The 23256-nt window shown below is 38.5% G+C and overlaps 1 protein-coding gene across 3 annotated transcripts in view; it reads right to left on the bottom strand.

Annotated features, from left to right (window-relative positions):
- Positions 1-23256, bottom strand: part of RNF125 (ring finger protein 125) — a 40356-nt gene that overhangs the window by 1170 nt on the left and 15930 nt on the right. Inside the window, exons 2-7 of one of the 3 annotated variants that reach the window (XM_081790780.1) lie at positions 22044-22197; positions 18287-18381; positions 16113-16203; positions 6035-6142; positions 3816-3902; positions 2858-2940 (exon numbers count right to left, since the gene is read on the bottom strand). In XM_081790780.1, coding sequence (XP_081646906.1) covers positions 3867-3902; positions 6035-6142; positions 16113-16203; positions 18287-18381; positions 22044-22197 — 484 coding nt within the window. In that variant the 3' untranslated portion in view covers positions 2858-2940; positions 3816-3866. The other 2 variants (XM_078435362.2, XM_081790779.1) reach the window with 2 other exon arrangements.

Genomic DNA, 23256 nt, shown 5'->3' with positions numbered 1-23256 from the left:
GAAGTGAGCTCTAGCCTCTGAGCTGTGAGCACAGAGCTCGATGCGGGGCTCGAACTCACGAACTGCGAGATCATGACCTGAGCCAAAGTTGGCGCTTAACCAACTGAGCCACCCAGGCGCCCCAATGCCTCTCTTTTTGTACTTGTCGTCTAGCAGGTTTTGCTTTATTGGATGGTCCATCCAAATTGCAGGACAAGAGCTTGTGAAACTAAAAATCTCTTCCTACTTGTTTGCAGCTGTAAAAAGCAAGCTTGAAGCCAGTATCTAAAAGAGAGGAAATAAGGCCCTCTAGATTTCATCCGGTTTTATGTTTTTCTAATTACCTCACAGAGGATGGCAGAATAGTAAGCAAGACTTTAAAGAAGGAATGGATAATTATAAAACATTTGGGGCAGCGTGATTATGACTACATTTATGTGTAAGAAACAAAGTTTATAATGATTACAATTTAAAAGCTAAGTATAGCCAAATATTTTATCCTCAGTTGTTATCACTAGTCTTCATAGCTTCCTTTTCTTCCTTTCAATACAGAAACATCATTCTATGTCCTGGATTCATCACTAAAGATCCAGATATGAAAAAACAGAGTCATCAGGTAACCACCAGTGACAAGCACTATATATATAGTTATTTGAAGAAGTAAGACTAAATGGGGGATAGAAGGGAGACAGTACAGTATGTTATACCAATATGTTCTGGAAATGCTGACATAGTATGACTTTTAAAAATAGAGAATGGGTAGAGCAAATGAAAAAATTTTAATTGTTTCAGTTACCATATTGGTGATGGTGGTTTTAGCGTTGTTATTCTGAGGCTGCTGCATGTGTAAGGTAAATAAAGGAAGTGAATAATTGTGGGATAGTCTAACTCTATCATGCCCTGTGTCCTTGAAAACCAAGATTCTCGGTGTAGAAAATGGAGATATAGTAGTAACAGGAAGGATTAAGTAAAATCCCTGTAGTACTCAACTTGACTTGGAAGTTTTACAATAAACTCAGAAAGTGTCTTATCTTGTGAAAAAAAATAGGTATTTCCTAGCTCTCTCCTAGAAACCATGGCTAAGCTACTAGCAATGAGCATGCATAGAGTCCTGATTATGATTTTGAAATGCCATTTCTCACTGAAAGTAACCAAGCTTTTTAGAGAGATGGCTGATTCCAGGTCTGGGGCAAATAACACACAGGTTGAGCCTGGATCTTCTGAGATAGCAAGGAAACTATTAAAGATGGCTAGTGTAGTGTCAAAACGACTCAGCACCAACTTGGGGTGGCTCCCAATAGCCAGATATGGGACAATTTGAACTTCAATAAGGTAATATTTAAAATGGGTTGAGGCCTATCAAACATGTTTGAATCCATGAGTTCATAACACTGAAAAAAAAAAAAAAAAAGAAAAAGTGATCTCTGGAAGAAATAGGAAACAAGTTTATTATCTTGAAAATTAGTAAATAAAGGGAAAATACAAACATTTACTTTCCCTTTCCTATACAAATCTGACCGTTGGTCAACCAAATAGTAGATGTGGGGAAACATCTCTTTATAAAAATGTTCCAACTAATAAATGAAAGAGAAATGATAGGGTTAGAATATCCTCCAACTCACAATAAATCAATGGATCAAGGCATTGAGTATCAATTTCAGCTGACATCACGAAAAGAGAGAACCAGACATTGTGTGCCCTCTGATGAAAGAACACACCATGACCTATAATCTTGCCAAAAAGGATTGAACCTGAGTCTATTATATTTGGATCCATGTGTCAATATTCAGAGGAAAGAGGAACATGCTGAATTGCACCATGAGTATGCAAACAGTAAAATACAGGCTGTGGATAACTCTATCCAGACCAAGTTCTTAACTAATAATACATTTTAAGGAAAAGAAAAAACCTACAGATTAAAAATACACACTTAGGTATTGATAGCACTGTAGTGGTTACTCCTGTGGAAGACAGCTAATAACTGTGAGTGGATACACAGAGGACATCCAGAGTGGCTGGCAGAGTTCTAAAACTGTTTCCTACATTTTCTGTTTGGTTTTCAGTATTTATATTTTATTTTATTTTTTCTAAAAGATAAAAGTAAAAAAAAAAAATCAAAGCCCTTAGGATTTTCCACTAAAAATTATGAATATGAACACTTCTATAAATATCAGCTAAAGGTCCTTAAGAAATTACCTATATTATAGAAATATTTCTAAATAATAAGCTACAAATATTTGAAAAATATAATACTAAATTCTTATTGTGCATAGTTATAAAAAGTCAAAGGATTAAGTATACATTGTTAACACAACATTTACTTTGTTTACAGTATTATGTTTTATAATTTGGTTAAGCGGACTTTGTTGACTTCCAAGATTTTCCTTTCCTACTTTGATACAAGGCTACCCATATTATTCTATTAGAGATTAGATAAGCACTAGAGCAGATTTCAGGTTTCCTTGAATGTCCATACTTGGTTTCATTCTCCATATTTTTACATAGAACAAATATAAGTTATCTTGCCCAACTATGATGATAGTTATTAATCTATAGCATTACACATAGTATCATCCAATTTGCAAGTAAAGATCGTTCACCCACATATCCTGCCTCATGTTCTCTTCTATACCTTGGTGGCTGATGGAGACTATTTTTTGTTAAGTGTCTAAGAAAGTCAAGAATGTAAAACAGATTTAAGCCATCCCAATGAAAGCAGTTTTAAAATGCAATATAACAATAAACATAGACAAACATATAACTGTGTTGTACATTTTTGCCCATCGAACATTGACAATTTCCCTCCAATTGTTCGAGCAGCATCTTAACAAATGGTGCAATTGAATGGTCTCCTCTCCTTTCCTTTGAATAAAATTATGTGGTGTTTGAGTGATTCACATATTCCAGAAGTGACCGGTCTAAAACCCTTCGGATAAGAGCTTCCTCAATTATATTAAAATCCTACAATAAAGAAAAATAATTAGAAACACAGAATCAGAGATGATAGTTTTCAGCAACTGGAGGATAAAGGTCAAGGCAATGCCTCATTTTGCAGGAAAGTAGAGCTCTGAATTTAGTGACCTGTCCCACGTTTCCACAGAAACTCTCATAAACTTATCCCAGAACTTTTGCTTTGGGGCTAGTACATTTTTCTAGTTCTTCTTAATGCATAACAATTTACTTGTTATTGTCATAGTAGAATAGCCTTGATTTGGAGTTTACACTAGTAATCTTTAGTCAACATTATAAATCATGGTCAGGGTGCTATGTTCCAAGTAAACTTCTAATATGGAGTAAAGTCAAGACATTCCCCTAGAATTAACCAATCCCAGGACTTCTACTGAATATCTATCTCTGAAAAATATATTGAACACAAAACTCTTTCTCCTTGCCTCCCGATGGTCAAAATGGCTTTCGAACCTTTAAGTTAGCACGTGCTGTAAATAAAACAAAAACTATTAAGAGCCCTATCCTGTGCAATTCATCTCCTCTTCTATAATAATAATAATAATAATAATAATAATAATAATAATAAGGTAAAGTCTCTATTGGAAATCTATTCTAAAACATAAAAGCATAAATTCAAATCAACAAAATCCAAAGGAAAGCCACAAGGCCTAGGTGAGAACAAGATTTGGACCAATCCTGGTTTTTTCTTAGGCAATTTATTAACTTTTGAGCTTCAGATGTTTCATAGCTAGTGACGACAGTAACACAATACTCACTTCATAGAAGCTGCTGTAAGGAATAAAATGAGATAATATGCTTAAAGTGCTTAGTATAGTACTTGGTAGCTTGGGAAACCAAAAAGTCAAAGCAAACAATACTGCTTGTACCTTATTTCCACATCCAAGAATATGGTTTTGAGTGGGTTGAAAGTACTCTCATCAAAGTCGCTTCCTCCTGACCAGCCCTGAATCATACTTTGAAAAATATCGAGAAGAATGGAGTGACTATGAATAGCCAGAACAGATATGAAATCAACCTAGTTTTTAAAACACCTAACAGAACTAAGGGAAAGAGGAAGCCCTATGTGTTGTAAAACACGAGAACATATAGACCGGAACCAGCCTCTGTTGAGGCCCTGTGAGCTTCAGCAGCCAGAAAAGACATTATTTGAGTGCTGGAGCTGAGAACATGAAGCCTCTGTTGTGTAGCCTGTTCAATTCTTCAAGTGGTCCTAGTACCCCCATTTATCCTCTCCCCATCTCCAACTTGCCTAACGCCCTTGCCCAAACTGTGCATATCACTTTACATGCACTATCAAATTTAAGCCTCTCAAGAGCTTATGGGACAAAGTGGTTTTACTCTCCTCACTTATCAAGTGAACAGACAGGCTCAGTGGTTAAATACCTTGCCCAAGGTCACAGAGCTGTGACCGAGTTGTTACTTAAACCCAGGTCAGAACCCAAGCTCCTTGTGTTGTAACCACAGTGGGCAGATCAGAAAGCAGGGAGAAAATTTTCAAGTGACAATCTTCAACAATTATTGAATTCTATCTTGAAATTGCATTTAAAAAATTGCATAAAAAGAAAGCAGTAAAAAAAAAATCATGTGAAAATTGTATGCAAAGTTAAATTTAGCCCTTAATATTTCATGTATTTAGATAGAGGGAACAATAAAATATACTATTTCAGAACATGGCTATGAGGGATTTCCTCCCATAATAGGCAATACTCCCTTTGCTGAAAGGGACTCAGAGGATAACACATTACCCTCACATGGCAACACATGGAGCAAAGTAGAACAAAGGCTACATTAACTTCTGGCTTGTTGTTCTCATTCCTGATCATGGGAAATACAGTCATAAGTTAGAACTATTCATACTACATCTAACTTTTCTTCCATCCTAAAAAAAAAAAAAAAAAAATTCTTGGGTGGGGGAGAGGGAATTGGATGAAGGTGGTTGAAAGGTACAAGCTTCCACTTATAAGATAAATAAATACTGGGGATGTAATGCGCAACATGAAGGCTATAGTTACCACCAATGTATGGTGTATTTGGAAGCTAAAAGTTCTCATCACAAAGAAAAATTTTTTATTTTGCATCTATATGAGATGATGGATGTTAAGTAAAATTATTGGTGGTAATCATTTCACAATACATAAACAAGTCATTATACTGTATACCTTAAACTTACACAGTGCTGTAAGTCAATTACTAATAATACTGAAAGAAAAAAATTCTTTTTAAATTTTTTAAATTTTTAAATTTTTATTTTTTTGAGAGTATGCATGAGCGCATGTGAGCAGGGAGGGGCAAAGGAAGAGTGAGAGTGACAATGTTAACAGGCCCCACACCCACCACAGACCCCGATACGGGACTTGATCCCACGACCATGAGATCATGACCTGAGACAAAATCAAGAGTCAGATGCTCAACTGACTGAGCCACCCAGGTGCCCCCCGAAAAATTCTTAATACAGTGAGACTGGCCATGAGTTGGTAGTTACTGATGGGTAGTTATTGATGACCTGTGGGAGTTCATGGTGCTGTTTTGGCTACCTTTGTACATGTTTATAATTTTTCCTAATAAAAATTTTTCAGTTTTGTAAAAGTTCAATAAACATGACTTTTGTGTTTTATGGAATTTAAATAAAACATGACCTGTGTGTCTTACTACACTGATAACACCATATCTGTTATTAGCCATTCAATGTATTATCAACTGCATGCAGAATAAACTCTGAGCCATTTCATTACTCATGTGATTTAATTTCATCTCAGGTACCTACGTTTTCAACTTCATAAATATTAAAACTAGACACACAGAGGGACTAGAGTAAAAATTAAAATAATTTGAAAGTGAACTTTAGTACCTTATACAAGGAGCAATTATCTCAATCACAGAGAAAATAATTTTGTCTAAGGCAGATAACTCATATTAATAGTCAAGTTCATAAAACACTATATTTTATAATTTCCTACTTAATGCTATTACTTAACTTCAGGTCTATACACATTTTTTCCACCATAATTTTATTTGCTTGAATTTAAAAAGGTAAGGTTAACACACACCACATAGAAACAATGTAAAAGTAAGAAAATATACTTACTATGAAATCATCATAAAACAAAGTGTGATTGACTTGCAAATGTCTTATTAAACTGCCACTGAAGCTGCCTGGATTTTCATTAGGTAGTAATCGGCAGAGTGGACAGAACTGGAAATGAAGAAAACCAACAGTTCAAGAAAGAATTAAAAATAATCATTAGTGTCAGAATTTTTACAAAATTTAAAAAAACTATTCAGCAAAGTGAATTTTAGCTTTATGAATCTATTGGCCATTCCTCACCATAATATTTTATTTTTTATCTATCTATCATCTATCTATCTATCTATCTATCATCTATCTATTTTTTGAGAGACAGTGAGCATGGGCATGTGCACGCAAGCAGGGGAGAGGCAAAGGGAGAGAGAGAGAGAGAGAGAGAGAATTTTAAGCAGGCTTCACTCTCAGTGCAGAGCCTGCCACAGGGCTCGATTCCATGATCATGAGTTCATTACCTAAGCTGAAATCACGGGTCGGACGCTTAACCCACTTAACCAACCGACTGAGCCACCCAGGCGCCCCCTCAGCATAATATTTTAAAACTGCATAAATATTAATAATACTAAGTAAAATTGCATTTATTTCTTCATAGGCACTTCTGTACATATTTATCAACTTATTATTTAAACAATCCTGCAGTTAGCAGATCAATTAATTGCCTCGCTCTTGAAATATATAAGATTTTTTTGGTATGCAGATATTTTGTTATTACAAATGATGTAATCTATAGTGTTCACCTTTTGGGAATTATTCTCATAGAACACCATAGAACAATTCTCATAGAACAATGGAGATTAGCAAGTCAACAACTATGACCATTTGTAGTTCCTAATATCTATTGCCCTAAAGTTTTTTATTTCCACCAGCAATATAGATTACAACCCACTAGCATCAATTAGTATTTACACATATTTTCCTAATTTAATAGCAGTAATGGCTTTAAAAAATAACCTTCTTCATTTTCAAACATTTATAAACTCATGAGAAATTCCAAAGATAATGTCAGAGGTCCTATGACCCCATCACCTAGCTTCCCCAATGGCAACATCTTTTTTTTTTTTAATGTTTGTTTATTTTTGAGAGCGACAGAGTGTGAGTGGGGGATGGGCAGAGAGAGGGGGAGACACAGAATCCCAAGCAGGCTCCAGGCTCTGAGCTGTCAACACAGAGGCCAATGCAGGGCTCAAACTCCTAAGTGATGAGATCATGACCTGAGCCAAAGTTGGACACTTAACTGACTGAGCCACCCAGATACCCCCAAATCTTTTTTTTTTAATGCTTACTTATTTTTGAGAGAGAGCAAGCACGAGCGGGGTGGGGGCAGAGACAGGGAGAGACAGAGGATCCGAAGCAGGCTCCATGCCAACAGCAGAGAGCCTGATGTGGAGCTCAAACCCACAAGCCATCAGATCATGACCTAAGCCAAAGTCGGTCACTTAACTGCTTAACTGATTTAGCCACCAAGCGCCCCGTCCCAATGGCAACATCTTACGTAACTGTAGTACATTATCAAAACCAGTAAATTGGCAATTAACAACAAACCTTACTTAGAGTCCACCAATTTTTGCATGAACTCAGTTTTTTCGGTGTGCCTGTGTAGTTGTATGAAATTTTATCACATGTATAGATTTATATAACCACAAACACAATCAAGATACAGAACTGCCATGTCATTACAAAGGAACTTCCTTGGGCTTCCTCTTTACTTTGTCTTTTCTCCCTAAACCCTGGTATCAACTGATCTGTTCTCTACGTCTAGAACTTCATCATTTTGAGAATGTTATATAAATAGGATTAATCTTTTGAGATTGGCTTTTTTCACTGAGCATAATGGCCCTGAGATTCACCCAGGTTGCTGAATGCATCAAAAGTTCCTTCTTTTTTATGGCCGAGTAGATCTCCATGATGTGGATGTGCCAATTTATCCATTTACTTTCTGAAGGACATTTGTTGTTTTCAGTTCTTGGCTGTTATAAATGAAGCTGCGGTGAATATTGGTATACAGATGCTTGCATAAACATGTTTTCATTTCTCTAGAATAAGTTTCCAGGAGTGTGATATCTGGGTCATATGGTGAGGTTTCCGGTTAACTTTGTAAAACACTGCCAAACTATTTTCCAGAGTGCTTGTACCATTCTACATTCCTACTAGCAATGTTGAATTATCACCAGCATTTGGTACTGTCTATATTTTTAAAATTTAACTGTATTGTGTTGTAGTTTATTTATTTTGAGGGAGAAAGCACGAGTGGAGGAGGGGAAGAGAGAGGGAGAGACAGAATCCCAAGCAGGGTCCTCATTGCCAGCGCAGAGCCTAGTACAAGGCTTGAACTCACAAACGGTGAGATTATGACCTGAGCCGAAGTCGGATGCTTAACCTTACCCCGTGTGTGTGTGTGTGTGTGTGTGTGTGTGTGTGTGTGTGTGTATTTTTTTAAATTTTAATCATTTTGATAGGTGTGCAGTGGTATTTCATCATGATTTTAATTTGTATATCCCTAATGGCTAATTTAAATGACTTTCTTTAACAGACACTACTTTATTATGTTTTAACTTAGGTTTCTTTTTAAAAATTCCATTTCCTCATGCATTCATTTTAAAATATGAGATGCAGTGGTGCCTGGGTGGCTCATTTGTTTAAGCATCCAACTCTTGATTTTGGCTCAGGTCATGATCTTGCTGTTCATGAGTTTGAGCCCTGAGTTGGGCTCTGCATTGATGGTGTGGAGTCTGCTTGGAATTTTCTCTCTCTCTCCCTCTCTCTCTGTCCTTCTCCTGCTCTCACTCTCTAAATAAATAAATAAATAAATAAATAAATAAATAAATAAATATGAGATGCAGAATCATTACTGAATGCAAGGTATGTGTTAGGCATTAAATTAGGTACTATTCTTATTTGATCCTCACAACCTAATTTTTTTTAATTTTTTTCTATGTTTATTTATATTTTTGAGGGAGAGAGAGACAGATTGTGAGCGGGGCAGGGACAAAAAGAGAAAGAGACACAGAATTGAAGCAGTCTCCAGTCTCTGAGCCATCAGCACAGAGCTGTCAGCACAGAGCCTGGTGTGGGGCTCGAGCTCGTGAACCTCGAGATCATGACCTGAGTCCAACCGACTGAGCCACCCAGGCGCCCCGATTAATTTATTATCCTATTCCCTTCAGGAACCCAATTTCAGAAAGGAAAAAAATTAACTTAAAATTATACCACTTGAAGTATCAGAATGGGAATCTAGGCCTCCTAATAGGCAATTCGACATTCTTTTCATATAACAGTGTTTAATTTATCTGCTTGGATGATAACATTTTTCTTTACATTTCAATGAGGGCTTTATGCAATTTTTTCTTATTGTTTTATGGAGGTCTTGGTTTCAGTATGCTCAATATCTAAACATATACTTCTGAATTTTGCGCTACTCCGTTAATATTTGTCTTATTTTTATTTATTTATTTTTTTTTAATGTTTATTTTTGAGAGCGAGAGACAGTGTGAGTGGGAGAAGGGCTGAGAGAGACAGAGACAGAATCTCAAGCAGGCTCCAGGTTCTGAGCTGTCAGCAGAGTCCCGTACGGAGCTCGAACTCACAGAGTGGGAGATCATGACTTGAGCCAAAGTCGGATGCTTAACCAACTGAGCGACCCAGGCGCCCCAATATTTGCCTTATTTTTAATAAAATTACATCGTTTAAGTTACTATTGCTTTATAATCATTTCCGATTTTCTAATCACAAAATGCTATCCCAAGATAGCACTTAATCTACCCTGAGACCCCTATGTAGTAATGAGAACACAGCTGAGACCAAGAAATATTTTAAGGAAAAGCAACATTAATTTTTTGTGGTGTGAAGGAAGGGAGACTAGTTATAGAAGTATGTTCACTCAATACTCTTTCTTGTGCCTCTACTATGTGCTAAGCACCTGGAATACGGGAACCAGTAAAGATAGGGTTGTGTTGCATGGCCTGTGAAATCAGAGAGCCTTGGGTTCAAATCCCTGCAGATTCTTGCTCGTTATGTGACCTTCAGCACATGAGTTTCCCTCTTCTGTGAAGTGGAGATCCTACCACCTACCTTGTAGAGCAGTTATGATGTTTAGAGATAATGTCCTTAATGTGCCAGGTACACACTAGGCACTCAGTAAACACCATATATTTACTACTATTTGATCCTTGTTCTTGAAGAGTTGGAGCTCCATGATGGAAGCAACTACATGTGTCCTGTTCACTCCTGCATTCCCAGTACCTGGAAAATTGTTTCCCATTTCATCTCTACCTCTCACTGACTTAACCTTGGCAAGTAACTAATCTTATCCTGCAAAATGAGAACTATCTCTGCTTTGCAGGGCTGTTTGTGTATTTAAAACACATCATTTAACATTCTGAAGCTCAGTCATTATATGAGCTCAGTCCTTGGCACAAATATTAAATGGCTGCTATTGTTATCATTGAAGCAAATACTTTTACTACTGCATAGCAAGTGCTATACCTGAGACGTTACACTATATGTTCAAATGTTATACTCAAAACAACAGTTCAAGACCTAAAAAGGGAATCATTAATTTTGCCCAGGAAATCAGCAAAAGCTTCAGCCAAGCTGCTGGTAACTGAAATGAGTCTGGAAGAACGAGCCAGCAATGCCACAGTGAGGAACATCAACAGGCAGAAAAATCAATGTGGGAAACGGCAGGAGATCTAAAAGGACAGGCCTGCTTAGGCAATGGGAAAAGCTGTAGGAGGCTGAAGACAGGGCATGTGGCAGGAAGTAGTAGGACATGAGCCTGGAAGGATACACTGGGACCAGTTCTGCTCAATAGATGGTTCATTTGAGCACCTATTCTGGTTTCTGGAGGCCCCATGTCAAGAGTCAGAGGTACAGAGATGCTAACCCCTGGCCCAATGATTAAGGAGCTTTGAGATCTAGCGAAGGAGAAAGATACAGAAAGCCTGGAACTTTAAGTAGCTTTTGTTTTTCGTCTGATTTTAATAGGAACTAGTGGAGATGAGACTTCAGTCTTCTGCTGTACATCTACCAGAAGGACATTATAAAACAGGCCAACAGCTATAGTACTCTAAAGATTTTTTGTGTGTCTTACATTGAAGGATCTGACCTGAAGGAGGAGAGGGTAAGAATAGGAAGGGGAAAGAAATGGTACGAGAGTTACTAATCATTACCAAGTACCTAAGTGTTCACCTATACTCTCCCTACCGCTGCCAATGGCTAATATCAGCTCATCCTTTATTATTTGCCTCTACTCAGTGCTCCTGGGCCACGCTACTCAGATTAGGAATCAACCATTGTGCAGTGTGCATTCAACAGATGTTGGCCTCATCCCAGTATGGACTTTATCTGATGGTGAACGGCACAGGTGAAAAACAGCCTCCAGATTAGAAGCTACAACCAACTTCAATCCTTCGGAACATCTATTACAACGGACACCCAGATCTGTGGTTTAGGTTAACTTTTCCACAGCAACCATCTGATGCCAAGTGCCATTTGGGGAAGAAATTTAAAATTCCTGAGTCAAAAAAAAAAAAAAAAAAAAAAAAAAAAAAAAAAAAGAGAAAAGAGACATGCACCGAAAATAATTACAGACAAATATGTAACCAAAATTAAGGTACCAGACTGCACATCTAATTTAGTAAGAGTTTGAAAGCAAATTTAATACAGATTTTTCTTCCTTCCAAAACATATTCTCCCACTACCCAGTCGAGTCACAGATATTCTAAATATCCACAGAAATAAACCTCTGTGGGCAGGTGGCTCAGGCTCTAGTCACCACAATTTATGTTCCAAACCAATAAAAGTCCCGTCCCTTCCCTTAAGGAATGAATCTCAGGAGCAAGGCAGAAATTAAGAGACTACTGCATCCTTTGAATGAAATGATGTTTTCTTTAATATCTTATTTTTCGTAATCACTATATCCTTCTATGTGCTAGGTTGTCTTCCAACAGCTGGCCAAGCAGTGTTGAACCAAGAGGTTCCATGACTTCATGAACTGAATAACTTACAGGGAAAGACAGACATGAAATCAATACACAATTACAAATTGTGATGAATAAGAAAAAAAGAGGAGAGAAAAGCAAGAGCTACAAGTAATTTGGGGGTCAAGGAGGGCTTCCCTGAGGAAGTGAGATTTAAGAGGAGTTCTAAAGGATAAATAAGAGCCAACCACTGAAAGAAAAAGAATAGCCAGAAAGTGTGGCTCTTGTTGAAACATCTTCCCTTTAGAGGACAAAATACCAAATTTGTCTCAAAAGCGGTCTCACAATTCAATCTGAAGCAAGCTGTTTATGTCATTGGCCTCCTTTGAGTTTAATATTCCAGAAATTTTTTTAAATAAAACATTGCAGATGGGGCACCTGGTGGCTCAGTCATGTAAGCATCTGACTTCGGCTCAGGTCATGATCTCACAGCTTGTGAGTTCGAGCCCCACGTCGGGCTCTGTGCTGACAGCTCAGAGCCTGGAGCCTGCTTCGGATTCTGTGTCTCCCTCTCTCTCTGCCCCTACCCTGCTTGTGCTGTCTCTCGTAAATGAATAAATGTTAAAAAAAATTTTAATAAAACATTGCAGAATATTACTACTGTGTGGCAAAAAGGAGCTGTTGGTTGTTGTTGTTGTTTCTAAGTTTATTTATTTTGAGAGACAGAGAACAAGCGTGGGAGGGGCAGAGAGGGAGAGAGCAAAAATCCCAAGCAGACTCCATGCTGTCAGTGCAGGGCCCAACCCGAGCTGAAACTAAGAGTCAGACGCTTGCCTGACTGAGCCATCCGGGCACCCCAAGGAGCTGTTGGTTCTTAAAGCTGCATGTGAGAAAATTCAAAATTCCCTGATGTTCTTAACCCACTACCCCAGTCTTACGAAAAGAAAGAAAAGATTAGTTGCTTGGGGTTCCATCTCTGAATTATCTAATTTTATCTAGAAGGCAGAATCATTTGCTCAAATCTCTAACTGCCATGAAACTTCTTATGCCAGATAGGTCAGATGATGTCACTGATCTTATCTGCAAGCAAACCCAGCAACCCTGCCCCTGAAAGCAATGATTCCTTGCTAACTTCCAAACCAGTCCAGAATCAGCCTTGGACATAGGACTTCTCCGAGAGGTGTTTCCCCGACTGGGGATCCCTAAGCATGTGAACCTCAACTATGCCACAGTACCTGCTTCCAGCCTTTTCATAATCAAAGCATATCTCCTGAATTCTAGTGGCTCTAGATCCTTCAGAGTGACACCTGTCTTGATTTCCTATTCAAGCATGGAACATTAACATAGGAAGCTGAAGGTCTTCTGTGCTAGAAGCCACCTAGACGGCCCTCGTGTTATTACTGAACCATGGATTTTGTGAACAATCTGCTCCTGCCTCAAGGCCACAATTGCATCCTGGTCTTGTGAAATTCATTACTTCACACCCCTTCCAGCTTGGGTTCCCCAACAGTGAGGGTACACGGCTTCCTTGAAATCTCCACTGGCCTTGGTTTTATGTAGTTGCAAAAGCGGTAGTAGCCCACCATTATCACCTGACTCACTTACTACCACCCGGTGAAAAGGGCATCATTATCATCATCATCCCCATTTTAGGAATGATGACACAGAGGTGAAGACATTAATGGGATTTGCACCAAAGATGATCTCCTCTAAAGCTAGGTTTCAGCTATTAATTCTATGGGCAATCTGATCCCACCATTTCTGGTTTATTTCTGCCCTTGGGTCGGCTTTCTTCAATGATGTCTGCGACCTCTAAATCAAGGAAGACCTAGCTTCCATGGGCACCTTTAATCTGATAGGCAAACTGAGGAGCACGAGGACTGGGCTTCTGTTGGAGCCACGTACACAGTATCAATGGACAGACCAGTACACGGCCTGCCCCAGATTACTCCTGTGATGCAGCCTAAGACCAAGGCCCAAGGCACCTGGTGTTCCTCCAGTCAGAGTAGCACTTGGGTACTAGTGGTTAGGACTCAGGCTGTGTGATAATACCTCCACAGGGTAGTCAGCAGACAAGGAAGCACTTAGAACTCAGTACATGGTAGCTATTATTATGCCATCCTAACTCTTTCTTCTAACTTCTTCTAGCTCCCCAGGGACCTATCATAACATAGCTCCTTAGCCCAGTTCCTCCCACAGAGCAACTTACAAGCCGTAAAAGCCCGTGACAGTCTCCCCTGCTCTCCCAACACATATCAAGCCATTCCAAGAACCAAAATGCCTAAGCCATTAGGATCAATAACAAATATCTTTGATCATATTGTGTGGCTTTTCTTGTGAACCTGTTAGTAGATCATAGGGGTCGACCATGCTCTGGAAATTAGACTACTGTGTTCAAGTTGTGGCTCTGCTACTTAACAGCTGTGTGACCTTGTAAGACTTAGTTAACTTCTCTGAGCCTCAACTTATCATTTGTAAAATGGAGGTAATCACACCTATCTTCTAGGATTGTTGACAGAACTATCCTTGTATCTATCTATCTATCTGTCTATCTATCTATCTATCTATCTATCATCTATCTATCTAATATACCTATGTTTCAATCTCATCACTTTCCAAAAGGATTTTATGGAGCAAAATAACCTTAAAATTCAAATTAAAAAACAAAACAAAACTCATATCTATATAAATGATACACATACATATATGTCTGTGTGTGTATACACACACAGACATATATATATAACATAAAACTAAAATAAAACTCAAAATAATCTTCGAGGTATCATTTTATATCTGCTAGACCTTTAATTTTCTTTCTTTCTTTCTTTCTTTCTTTCTTTCTTTCTTTCTAAAAGTTTATTTATTTAGGGGTGTCTGGGTGGCTCGGTCAGTTGAGCGTCCCACTCTTGGTTTCTGCTCAGGTCACCATCCCACAGCTTTGTGCGTTAGAGCTACCCCTGTGTCAGGCTGTGCACTGGCAGTGTGGAGCCTGCTTAGGATTTTCTCTCTCTCTTCTCTCTGCCTCTCCCCCACTCGTGCTGTCTCTGTCACTCTCAAGATAAATAAACTTAAAAAAAATAAAGTAAAGTTTATTTACTTATTTTGAGAGAGAGAGAGAGAGAGAGAGAGAGGGCGGGGAGGGGCAGAGAGAGAGGGAGAGAATCCCAAGCAGGCTCCACTCTGTCAGCTCAGAGCCCAACACGGGGCTGGATCTCACAACTGCGAGATCATGACCTCAGCCCAAATCAAGAGTCAGATGCTTAACCAACTGAGCCACCCAGGCGACCCTTTTATTTTAATTTTAAAGTAAATGTACCCACTGTTGGCCAGGTTAAGATGAAGGTGGTTTACTCATCAATCGCTTACACAAATATAAATTGACTCAACCTTTCTGGAATGCATTTTAGAAGTATATTTCAAGAACTATTATAAAGTTTGCTCTCTTGGTCCCAGAAAGATAAATCTAAGGATTTCCTCTCAGGAAAAAAAATCCAATAGAAGGAAGAGTTCAAATGTACAATATGAATTCACATCCTAAAATTGGTAACAAGGGTACAAAAATAGTAAAATGGCTAAGTAATGTACCCATCACCACCCTGCTTTCCCTCACAACTATACCAAAATGAAAATCATAAAAGTTACACTGCAAAGTAGAACTAAAATGCCAGGCTGAAAAGAAAAAAGGAAGCATCGCAGTGAACCTAGGAAATGATAAGCAATATGTATATTTATTGTGCACGCATATGGATAAATACTCAGTCTGTGAAATAAAACAACAGACTGAAGATGAATAACTTCCTACTGCTCATTTCTAGTGAATTATTGTGATAACCTTATTTGCATTATTAAAAAATGTTTTTAACTTAGGACGTGACCACAGTTAGTATACTCAAGTTCGATTTTAGCTGTGTAGTTTTGATCGTCTTAGTTGATTATGCCCATAATTATCTGTAAGAGATAATGTCTAAGTTCATAAATGACCGAGTGATTGCACATTAGTAATTCTTACCACTCACATATTGTTAACAGTCACAGAATTACCACAACCTTGACATAAACTATCTTTCATAATATATCTACAAGCAGAAGCCTATTGAATGGATTTCTAGTGTATACCGAACTTAGACTTTGCAGAAGTATATAGTAACAAAATTCCTTACCACAGATCTCCTTTCTGATCTGTGATGAGTGATACAGTGATCCAGCAAGCTGTCTTCATCCAGTTCCCTCTGACAAAATGGACATACACACCTGGAAATTGCACAGAATACAAAAACGACTAAAATTGCTAGCATTTAACTAGAGCTAAGCAATAGAACGTAGGCGGATCTAGTTTCCAGCCCTTGTTCTGGAAACTTCCAGATTTGACATTATTTTTCTGATCCTGATAATGGTCAGATGCCTATGCCTTTTCTCATGGAGAAAAGTTAAGTATCCTCCCAGGGCCACCGTGGAGAAACGGCTAGAGCAGCACGTGAAGCACTTTATTCTCTTTGGAAGCGAAGTGCAGTCTGAGCACCCATTTACTGACAAACCGGGACCACGTCACCCAGCTGTCCCTGGGTTACTTTTTCTCTTTCTCTTCCTCCCTCTCCTAATTCAGGAAACATAACTGGGTGTTGTTTGTTCTTCAGCCCCACCAGCATATTACTACAGGTGACTATAAGGAGTATTTGACCTTTACGTCCGTGCTGTCCAGTACAGTAGCTATTAGCCATATACGTCTGTTGTCACTTAAAATGTGGCTATTTAAATTGAGTTATGCTGGAAGTACAAAATGCACTGTGAGTTTCAAACGCTTAATATAAAAAAAAGCAAAATATCTCAAAAATGTTTATATTGATTACATGTTCAAATGGTAACACTTAAGCTACCTTTGGTTAAATAAAATACACTAAAAATTAATTTCGCTGTTTCTTATTGCCTTTTTAGTGTGGTTATTAGAAAACATAAACTCACATATGTGTTCTATTGGACAGTGCTGCCTTAAACGCATAGGTACAATATGGAGGCTTGAAATTTTTTGCTCGCTATCATAGATATAACTTCCTGTTCCCTAAGACTTATACCCTTAAGAATTTTAAAAATTTGAATCATGCAGCAGTTAAGTTCTTCTATGAAGCAAAGATTTCTATCTTAAATGCAAATCTTACTCCATCCTAGAAGACTGATTAATCAACAACCCTCCTCATTTTCTATTATTTTGTTTATTACTTAATTCTAACTAGCAGAAGAAATTAGGATTTAAATTAGCCTGGATATATTTTTATATTTTTATAAAGGCTAACAACCTTACAATCAAACGCATACATTTTCCTAACCCATTTATTGTCCTTCCTTCCTACTGGTCCTTGCAACCAAGCTAATAGAATTCATACTCTTCTTTGAGCTAAAATACTCATTTAAAATTTATAACATCATGGTATAAAACTAACCCTACAATAAATGGATACATTTGCAAAGCAATCTCTAGTAAAACAAAGGAAGGGGGCAATCATCTAGACTTTCAGGTTAGGAAATTTGAGCTTTCAGTGCATTTTCTTAAAATAAGTAAAACTACATTTTCCTTCAGGAGAGGGAAAAAAAGTCACACTCCTACTGAATATCACTATTCATAACTGAGCTCATACTTAGATTAATGGTTTCAAAGCCATCAGCCCATGCAGGAAAACACAAATCATTTCCATATTTTTTTGGTAGGGAGAGACTCCAACCTTTGTAATTACTCTGGCCATCAAGAGAGTAATGGCTCAGATTCATTTCTCTTTTTTTAAAGGAAAAAATAATAATGATCACTATTCTTCATTGCCCCTACTAACCATTTCCATCCTTCCTCCAGCCCCATAAGATTACCCACAAAAAAGACGCCTGCCCCAGACCTGTTCTTCCTTGTTAGACTATATACTGAGGTGTCACTTCCTCCCTTCTAAAGACAAACCAGCAACACAAGAGGAAACGAGCTGGGGCACTGAGCAATGGCAGTGGAAGAGTGAAAAAGAATCCAGGATCTACGTCAATCTATTAGTCAGAAAATAGAGCCGTGAGGAACTTGAACAGTTCCATGTTTTAGTTTTGGATCTTCCTTAATACAAACTTGTCTGAGGAAGTTCTTCCAATCTCTGCAGCGCTTGGTTGGTACCCCCATGCAAAGTTTTTCAAGTACAGAAAGCAAAATTCTTTTGTAAAATGATTACCAATAGTAGGTGTTATGGTTCAGAGCCTAAACACAACTCCATACATATTTTCACAATAAAACAGTTAACTGTTCCAGTCTATTAACTTCTCTCCCAAGCATATCAAATTTAGCATTCAACTATGTTGTGCTGAAACAAACCTTGTTGCCGTCTCCCCAAGTTCTTGCAGTGGTCCATACTTATCTATATACTTCTGACAAGATCTTATGTGTGCCCTCATTTCGCTGAGGCAAACCTATATAAAAGCAAATTCAAAATAAATTGCCTGTTGCAAAGGGGCTCAATGAAGTCTTATGATCCAGCTTTATTACTTTCATTATTTCAAATAAGATCATATATAGTGTGGGGTCAGTTGATTAAAAGGATGCATTCATGACAACAGCACAACAAAGTTAAGGGATTATCACAAATAACACTTTAGAAATTTCTCTAATACTTCGAAGACCCAAATGTTGAGTTCTTGAATTTGGTTCTTCCAGAAAGCATATGTTTTTTAAAGTAGAAAGACATTTATTAACTCAAATTTACTTTTTTTGGATGCCATTACCTAATCTGGTGACGGTTAAGAAGTAAGAAAGAAAAAGGGGAGAGGAAAAAGAGAGCAAGGTGGAGGAAAGAAAAAAGAAAACAGTAAAAAGAGACAGAGGGAAAGGAAAACAATGACAGATAAAAAGAGCCAATAGATGGATTTTAATTTTAAAGACGGTCATAGTAAGTAAAGGAAATCCTGTCCCTCAGGGAAAGATATAAATACCACGGTTTTATAATATATCCAATGGTATTACATGAATTCACAATACACAGTATACTTAATGGCCCCATTAAGAGCAAACATAAAAGACAGTTCTTACAGTCCATTTTTACCAAGGCAGAATAAAGAGCCCTTGTTCCTCCAGATATACATTCAGAGATCCTAACCATGAGGCTGTCTGTGGCTAAATAACACATATTCTACTAAATGTTTCATTAGAAACTGATAAGATCTTGTGCTAAAAGAAGCTTTGTACTGCTGTGGTAAGGTGGTCGACCCACCCTGCTTCGTTTCACTCAAACTACGGAAGTTAAACCTCAAACATGAAATCTAACGTGTAAGGAAACTGTTATAATTGCTTAACAAAAGACAAAAACAAAAGCAAGTGGAAAAGTGAAAACATATCCTTGTTTTACACATATCCACCTAAAAGATGTACAAAGTAGGACCGATTGAGGTAGCTGTCAAAACACTGTTTTCCAACTTTTAACAACCAACTTTATACGTCAATTCTTTCACATCTCGTTATTACTTTTGTTAAAAGTTCTTCCTTTGTATTTCTTGAACAACAAAGATAAACATTCTTCATACAAATTAGAAATTTGGGGACTGTATACTGACAAATGAATTGATAAATTCATGGAGTGTCTACTCTAGACACAAAATTGTAGAAGACATTGTAAGAGATGGCAAGCCACTGCGCTTGCTCTATAGGTGCTTATAATCTAATAGAGGGGGGCAAAACCACATGTAGACAAGTAGATAGGAAACTGTTTGATACTGGGAACTCCAATACTAAGGCCAGGCCTCTGAAATGGAAATCTGGCCGTGACTCTGAAGAATAGGTAGAGTCTAAAATGGCTCTAGAAGGTGGGGCGCCTGGGTGGCTCAGTCAGTTAAGTGTCTGACTTTGGCTCAGGTCAATCTGGTAGCTCGTGAGTTCAAGCTCAGCATTGAGATCTCTGCTTCGAATCCTCTGTCCCCCACCTCTTTCTGCCCCTCCCCAGCTGGTTTTCTCTCTCTCTCTCTCTGTCTCTCTCTCTCTTTCAAAGTAAAGAATAAACTTTAAAGAAGGAATGGCAATATTCCTGGCAAGAGGAATAACATAAAAAGGAAGAGACAGAGGGGCACTTGGGTGTCTCAGTTGGTTGAGTGTCTGACTTTGGCTCAAGTCATAATCTCATGGTTCATAGGTTTGAGTCCCGCATTGGGCTCTGTGCTGTCAGCATGGAGCCTGCTTCAGATTCTGTGTTTCCCACTCTCTCTGCCCCTCCCCTGCTTGTGCTCTGTCTCTCATAAAAATGAAAACACATTAAAAAAAATTAAAAAAAAAAAAGAAGTGACAGTTGTAAGAAATACCTCAAAGGAAAAATCAAAATACTTGTGAATAATCAGATATAAGGGGTGAAAAAAGGAAGGGGATTTCTATCCAGGATAATTGAGAGAATATTCTTGTTTCTGATAGACACCAAAGGTGGGATAAAAACTAGATGACAGAATACTACAGTGATTTGGATTTGTGCATGTTGAATTTTATATAATGACAAAACATATCAAAGTAAAAATAAGCAATAATCTATTATTATAAATATTAAAAGCTATTGATTTTGAGCATTTACCATGATCCAGACAGTGTTAAAAGCCATACATGTTTTATCATTTTCCCTTACAACCATCCCATGGCATGAACACTATCTTTTTTTCTTTTTTAAAGTAGGATTCATACCCAGCACAGAGCCCAATGAGGGGCTCAAACTCATAACCCTGAGGTCAAGAAGACCTAAGCTGAGATCAAGAGTAGGACCCTTAACTGACTGAGCCACCTAGGCACCTCATGAACACTATCTTTTCCCTCATTTTACAAAAAGATGAACTAATACTTAGATGATAACGTCCCCAAATCACAAACAATGAATGACAGAATTCGTGTTTGATCCCAGGATGTCTGACTCCAAAGACCATGCATACATTCTGTAGTCAGACAGCCATGAACAGATTATGGAGTCTTACATAAATATTCAAAAAAATATATTAAGCACTGTGCACCAGTCACTTTTCAAAGTGCTGGGTACGCAGTTGCCAATAAAATAGACAGTCCTTTACCCTCATGGAAATCAAATCTGGTGGGGATAACTGACATTATATTAAAAAATCCCAAAAGCATAATTCCAAATGGTGACGAATAGTACGAAGAGAAAGCATAGGGTACTAAGAAAACATAACATAGATTAACAATCAAGAAAGGTTCTCTAAAAAATTCAGATCCTCAGCATGTAATCTCTCTTTTGATCTCTAGACTTCATATAATAATTATCCCCCCCTCAGCAGTTCAAATGTAACATATTTAAAACTCTGTGGATTCTTCTCCAAATTTGCTCCCTATAACAGCACCTTCACCTACGCATGTCAGAAACCTGGGAGGATTCTTCTGACACTTTATATTCTCACTCACCCCCACATCCAGTCAGTTACCGATTTCCTTCCACTGCCTCTCCTAAATACCCCTCGAAACAATCCTTTATCCTTGTCTAACGCTCTCGCCCTAACCCACCTTTCTTACCTTAGCCATCCCAATAGCCACTGAACTGGCTTCATCAATCCTGATGTGCCCCCTCCAAATCATTCTGCGCTCACATGCCAGAGCAGTATCTTAAAAATATAAACCTGATCGAAAGCTTACACTCAGTGACTCACTACTGCATTTAGGATAAAATCTAGAATCTTCCCATGGTCTTTGACACCTCACATGATCTAACCAGGCTAGTAGGAAACCCGCAGAAAGATGTGATCAACGGAGAGAAACACTGCAAAGTCCAGAATACAGGAGGAAATATGCCACTGGAATTAGGCCAGTAGGCAACGTGATGGGGGCGGGGGAGGTCACAGGACCGACGGGAAGGGAGGAAATGGAAGCGGTGGGTGAAAGCATTTGTCTGAAAAATTAGGTGATGGTAGGAGTCAGGGGCCAATTGCACCACAGCCTACACATATGAGAACAGAGAGAAGGAAGGGGAGAGGCAGAGACAATAAACTTTAGAAAGTCAGGGTAGGATGAAGACAAAGGCATGGGTGAAATGATCAGCTGCATAACAATTTCCTCAGCAGTCCAAGCCAGGAACCATGAGCACAGGCAGAGGGCCACTTACCAGGCTGTCACACTCAGCGCAGTTCTGGTACTCTGATTTCATTCTTCTGGCTACATCAGTTGCTGGAACTCCTTCTGAAGGAAGATATGCCCGGCAATAAGGGCAGGTCCATTTATTGTTCTTTAGACTGGTAGCGATACAGGAACGGCAGAATCTGCCCAGAAGAAACCAAGAATACATCACTCTCCTGAAAAGGTATAAAGGAGCCACCACTCTGTGTTTGTTTGTGCACACTGTATTTTCACGGCACCTTGCACGCTAGGAGCTGTACTACCAAATGCAATGTGCATTTGCATCCCCTGCTTGGCAGACAGTCTCTTGCTTTCACATGAGACTTCTTTGGAGTCACAACTCACTTCATGCACTGCATGCACTGAAACAAAAGAACACAAAGTAGTGGAATAGAATTCCCATAAACAGAATGAAAACCATAACCCAAAGGATACTTAATGTGTTCTTTCTTTTCTTTAATTCTGGGGGGAATTCGGGGAGAAAATAGGTCTTTGCTCTGTGGGATTTTGTATGTTAGAGAAGAAAGTAGCAAGAAGTCAAGGAGGCAAAATACCACACATGTTATTATTCTGATAAACTAATCGTAATGTCTGGGCACCTGGGTGGCTCAGTCGGTTGAGTGTCCAACTTTGGCTCAGGTCATGATATTGCAGGTCGCGAGTTTGAGCCCCGTGTCCAGCTCTCTGCTGACAACTCAGAGCCTGGAGCCTGCTTCGGACTCTGTGTCTCCCTTGCTCTCTGACCCTCTCTCTGCCGCTCGCTTTCTCTCTCTCTCTCTCAAAAATAAATAAACATTTAAAAATATTTTTTTAATTGTTATATGCGCACAAAGGATGCTGACATTTGCATTGTTCTTGAGGCATTTGCTTGATGTTTATGCCTGTCCAACATCCATTTCCTCTTTCTTGCAATAGCATCCTGATTTTGCTCTGCAGGAACTACACCTCTTATATGAGACACAATCTGGTGGGACCTCAGTCAAGGTGCCCACAATCCCCTGCTGAAGACAAGAGCACCTGGAATGGGCCAGACTCAGTAAACCCTCTCTCTAGAAGATGAACACTAAACAGACTGACATAAAGACCGGTTCAGCAACAACTTGATGGGATTGTCCTGCTCTTTATTTGGAATCCCAGATCTGTCTAGATCCCTACCCTTTCTTTTTTCCTAGATGTTTTGCTTTTATTGTTGTTTAGTAACT

The sequence above is a fragment of the Panthera onca genome, chromosome D3, assembly GCF_046562875.1.
Source record: "Panthera onca isolate mPanOnc1 chromosome D3, mPanOnc1 haplotype 2, whole genome shotgun sequence".
Classification (NCBI taxonomy): domain Eukaryota; kingdom Metazoa; phylum Chordata; class Mammalia; order Carnivora; family Felidae; genus Panthera; species Panthera onca.
This window is presented reverse-complemented; position numbering and strand designations above follow the sequence as displayed.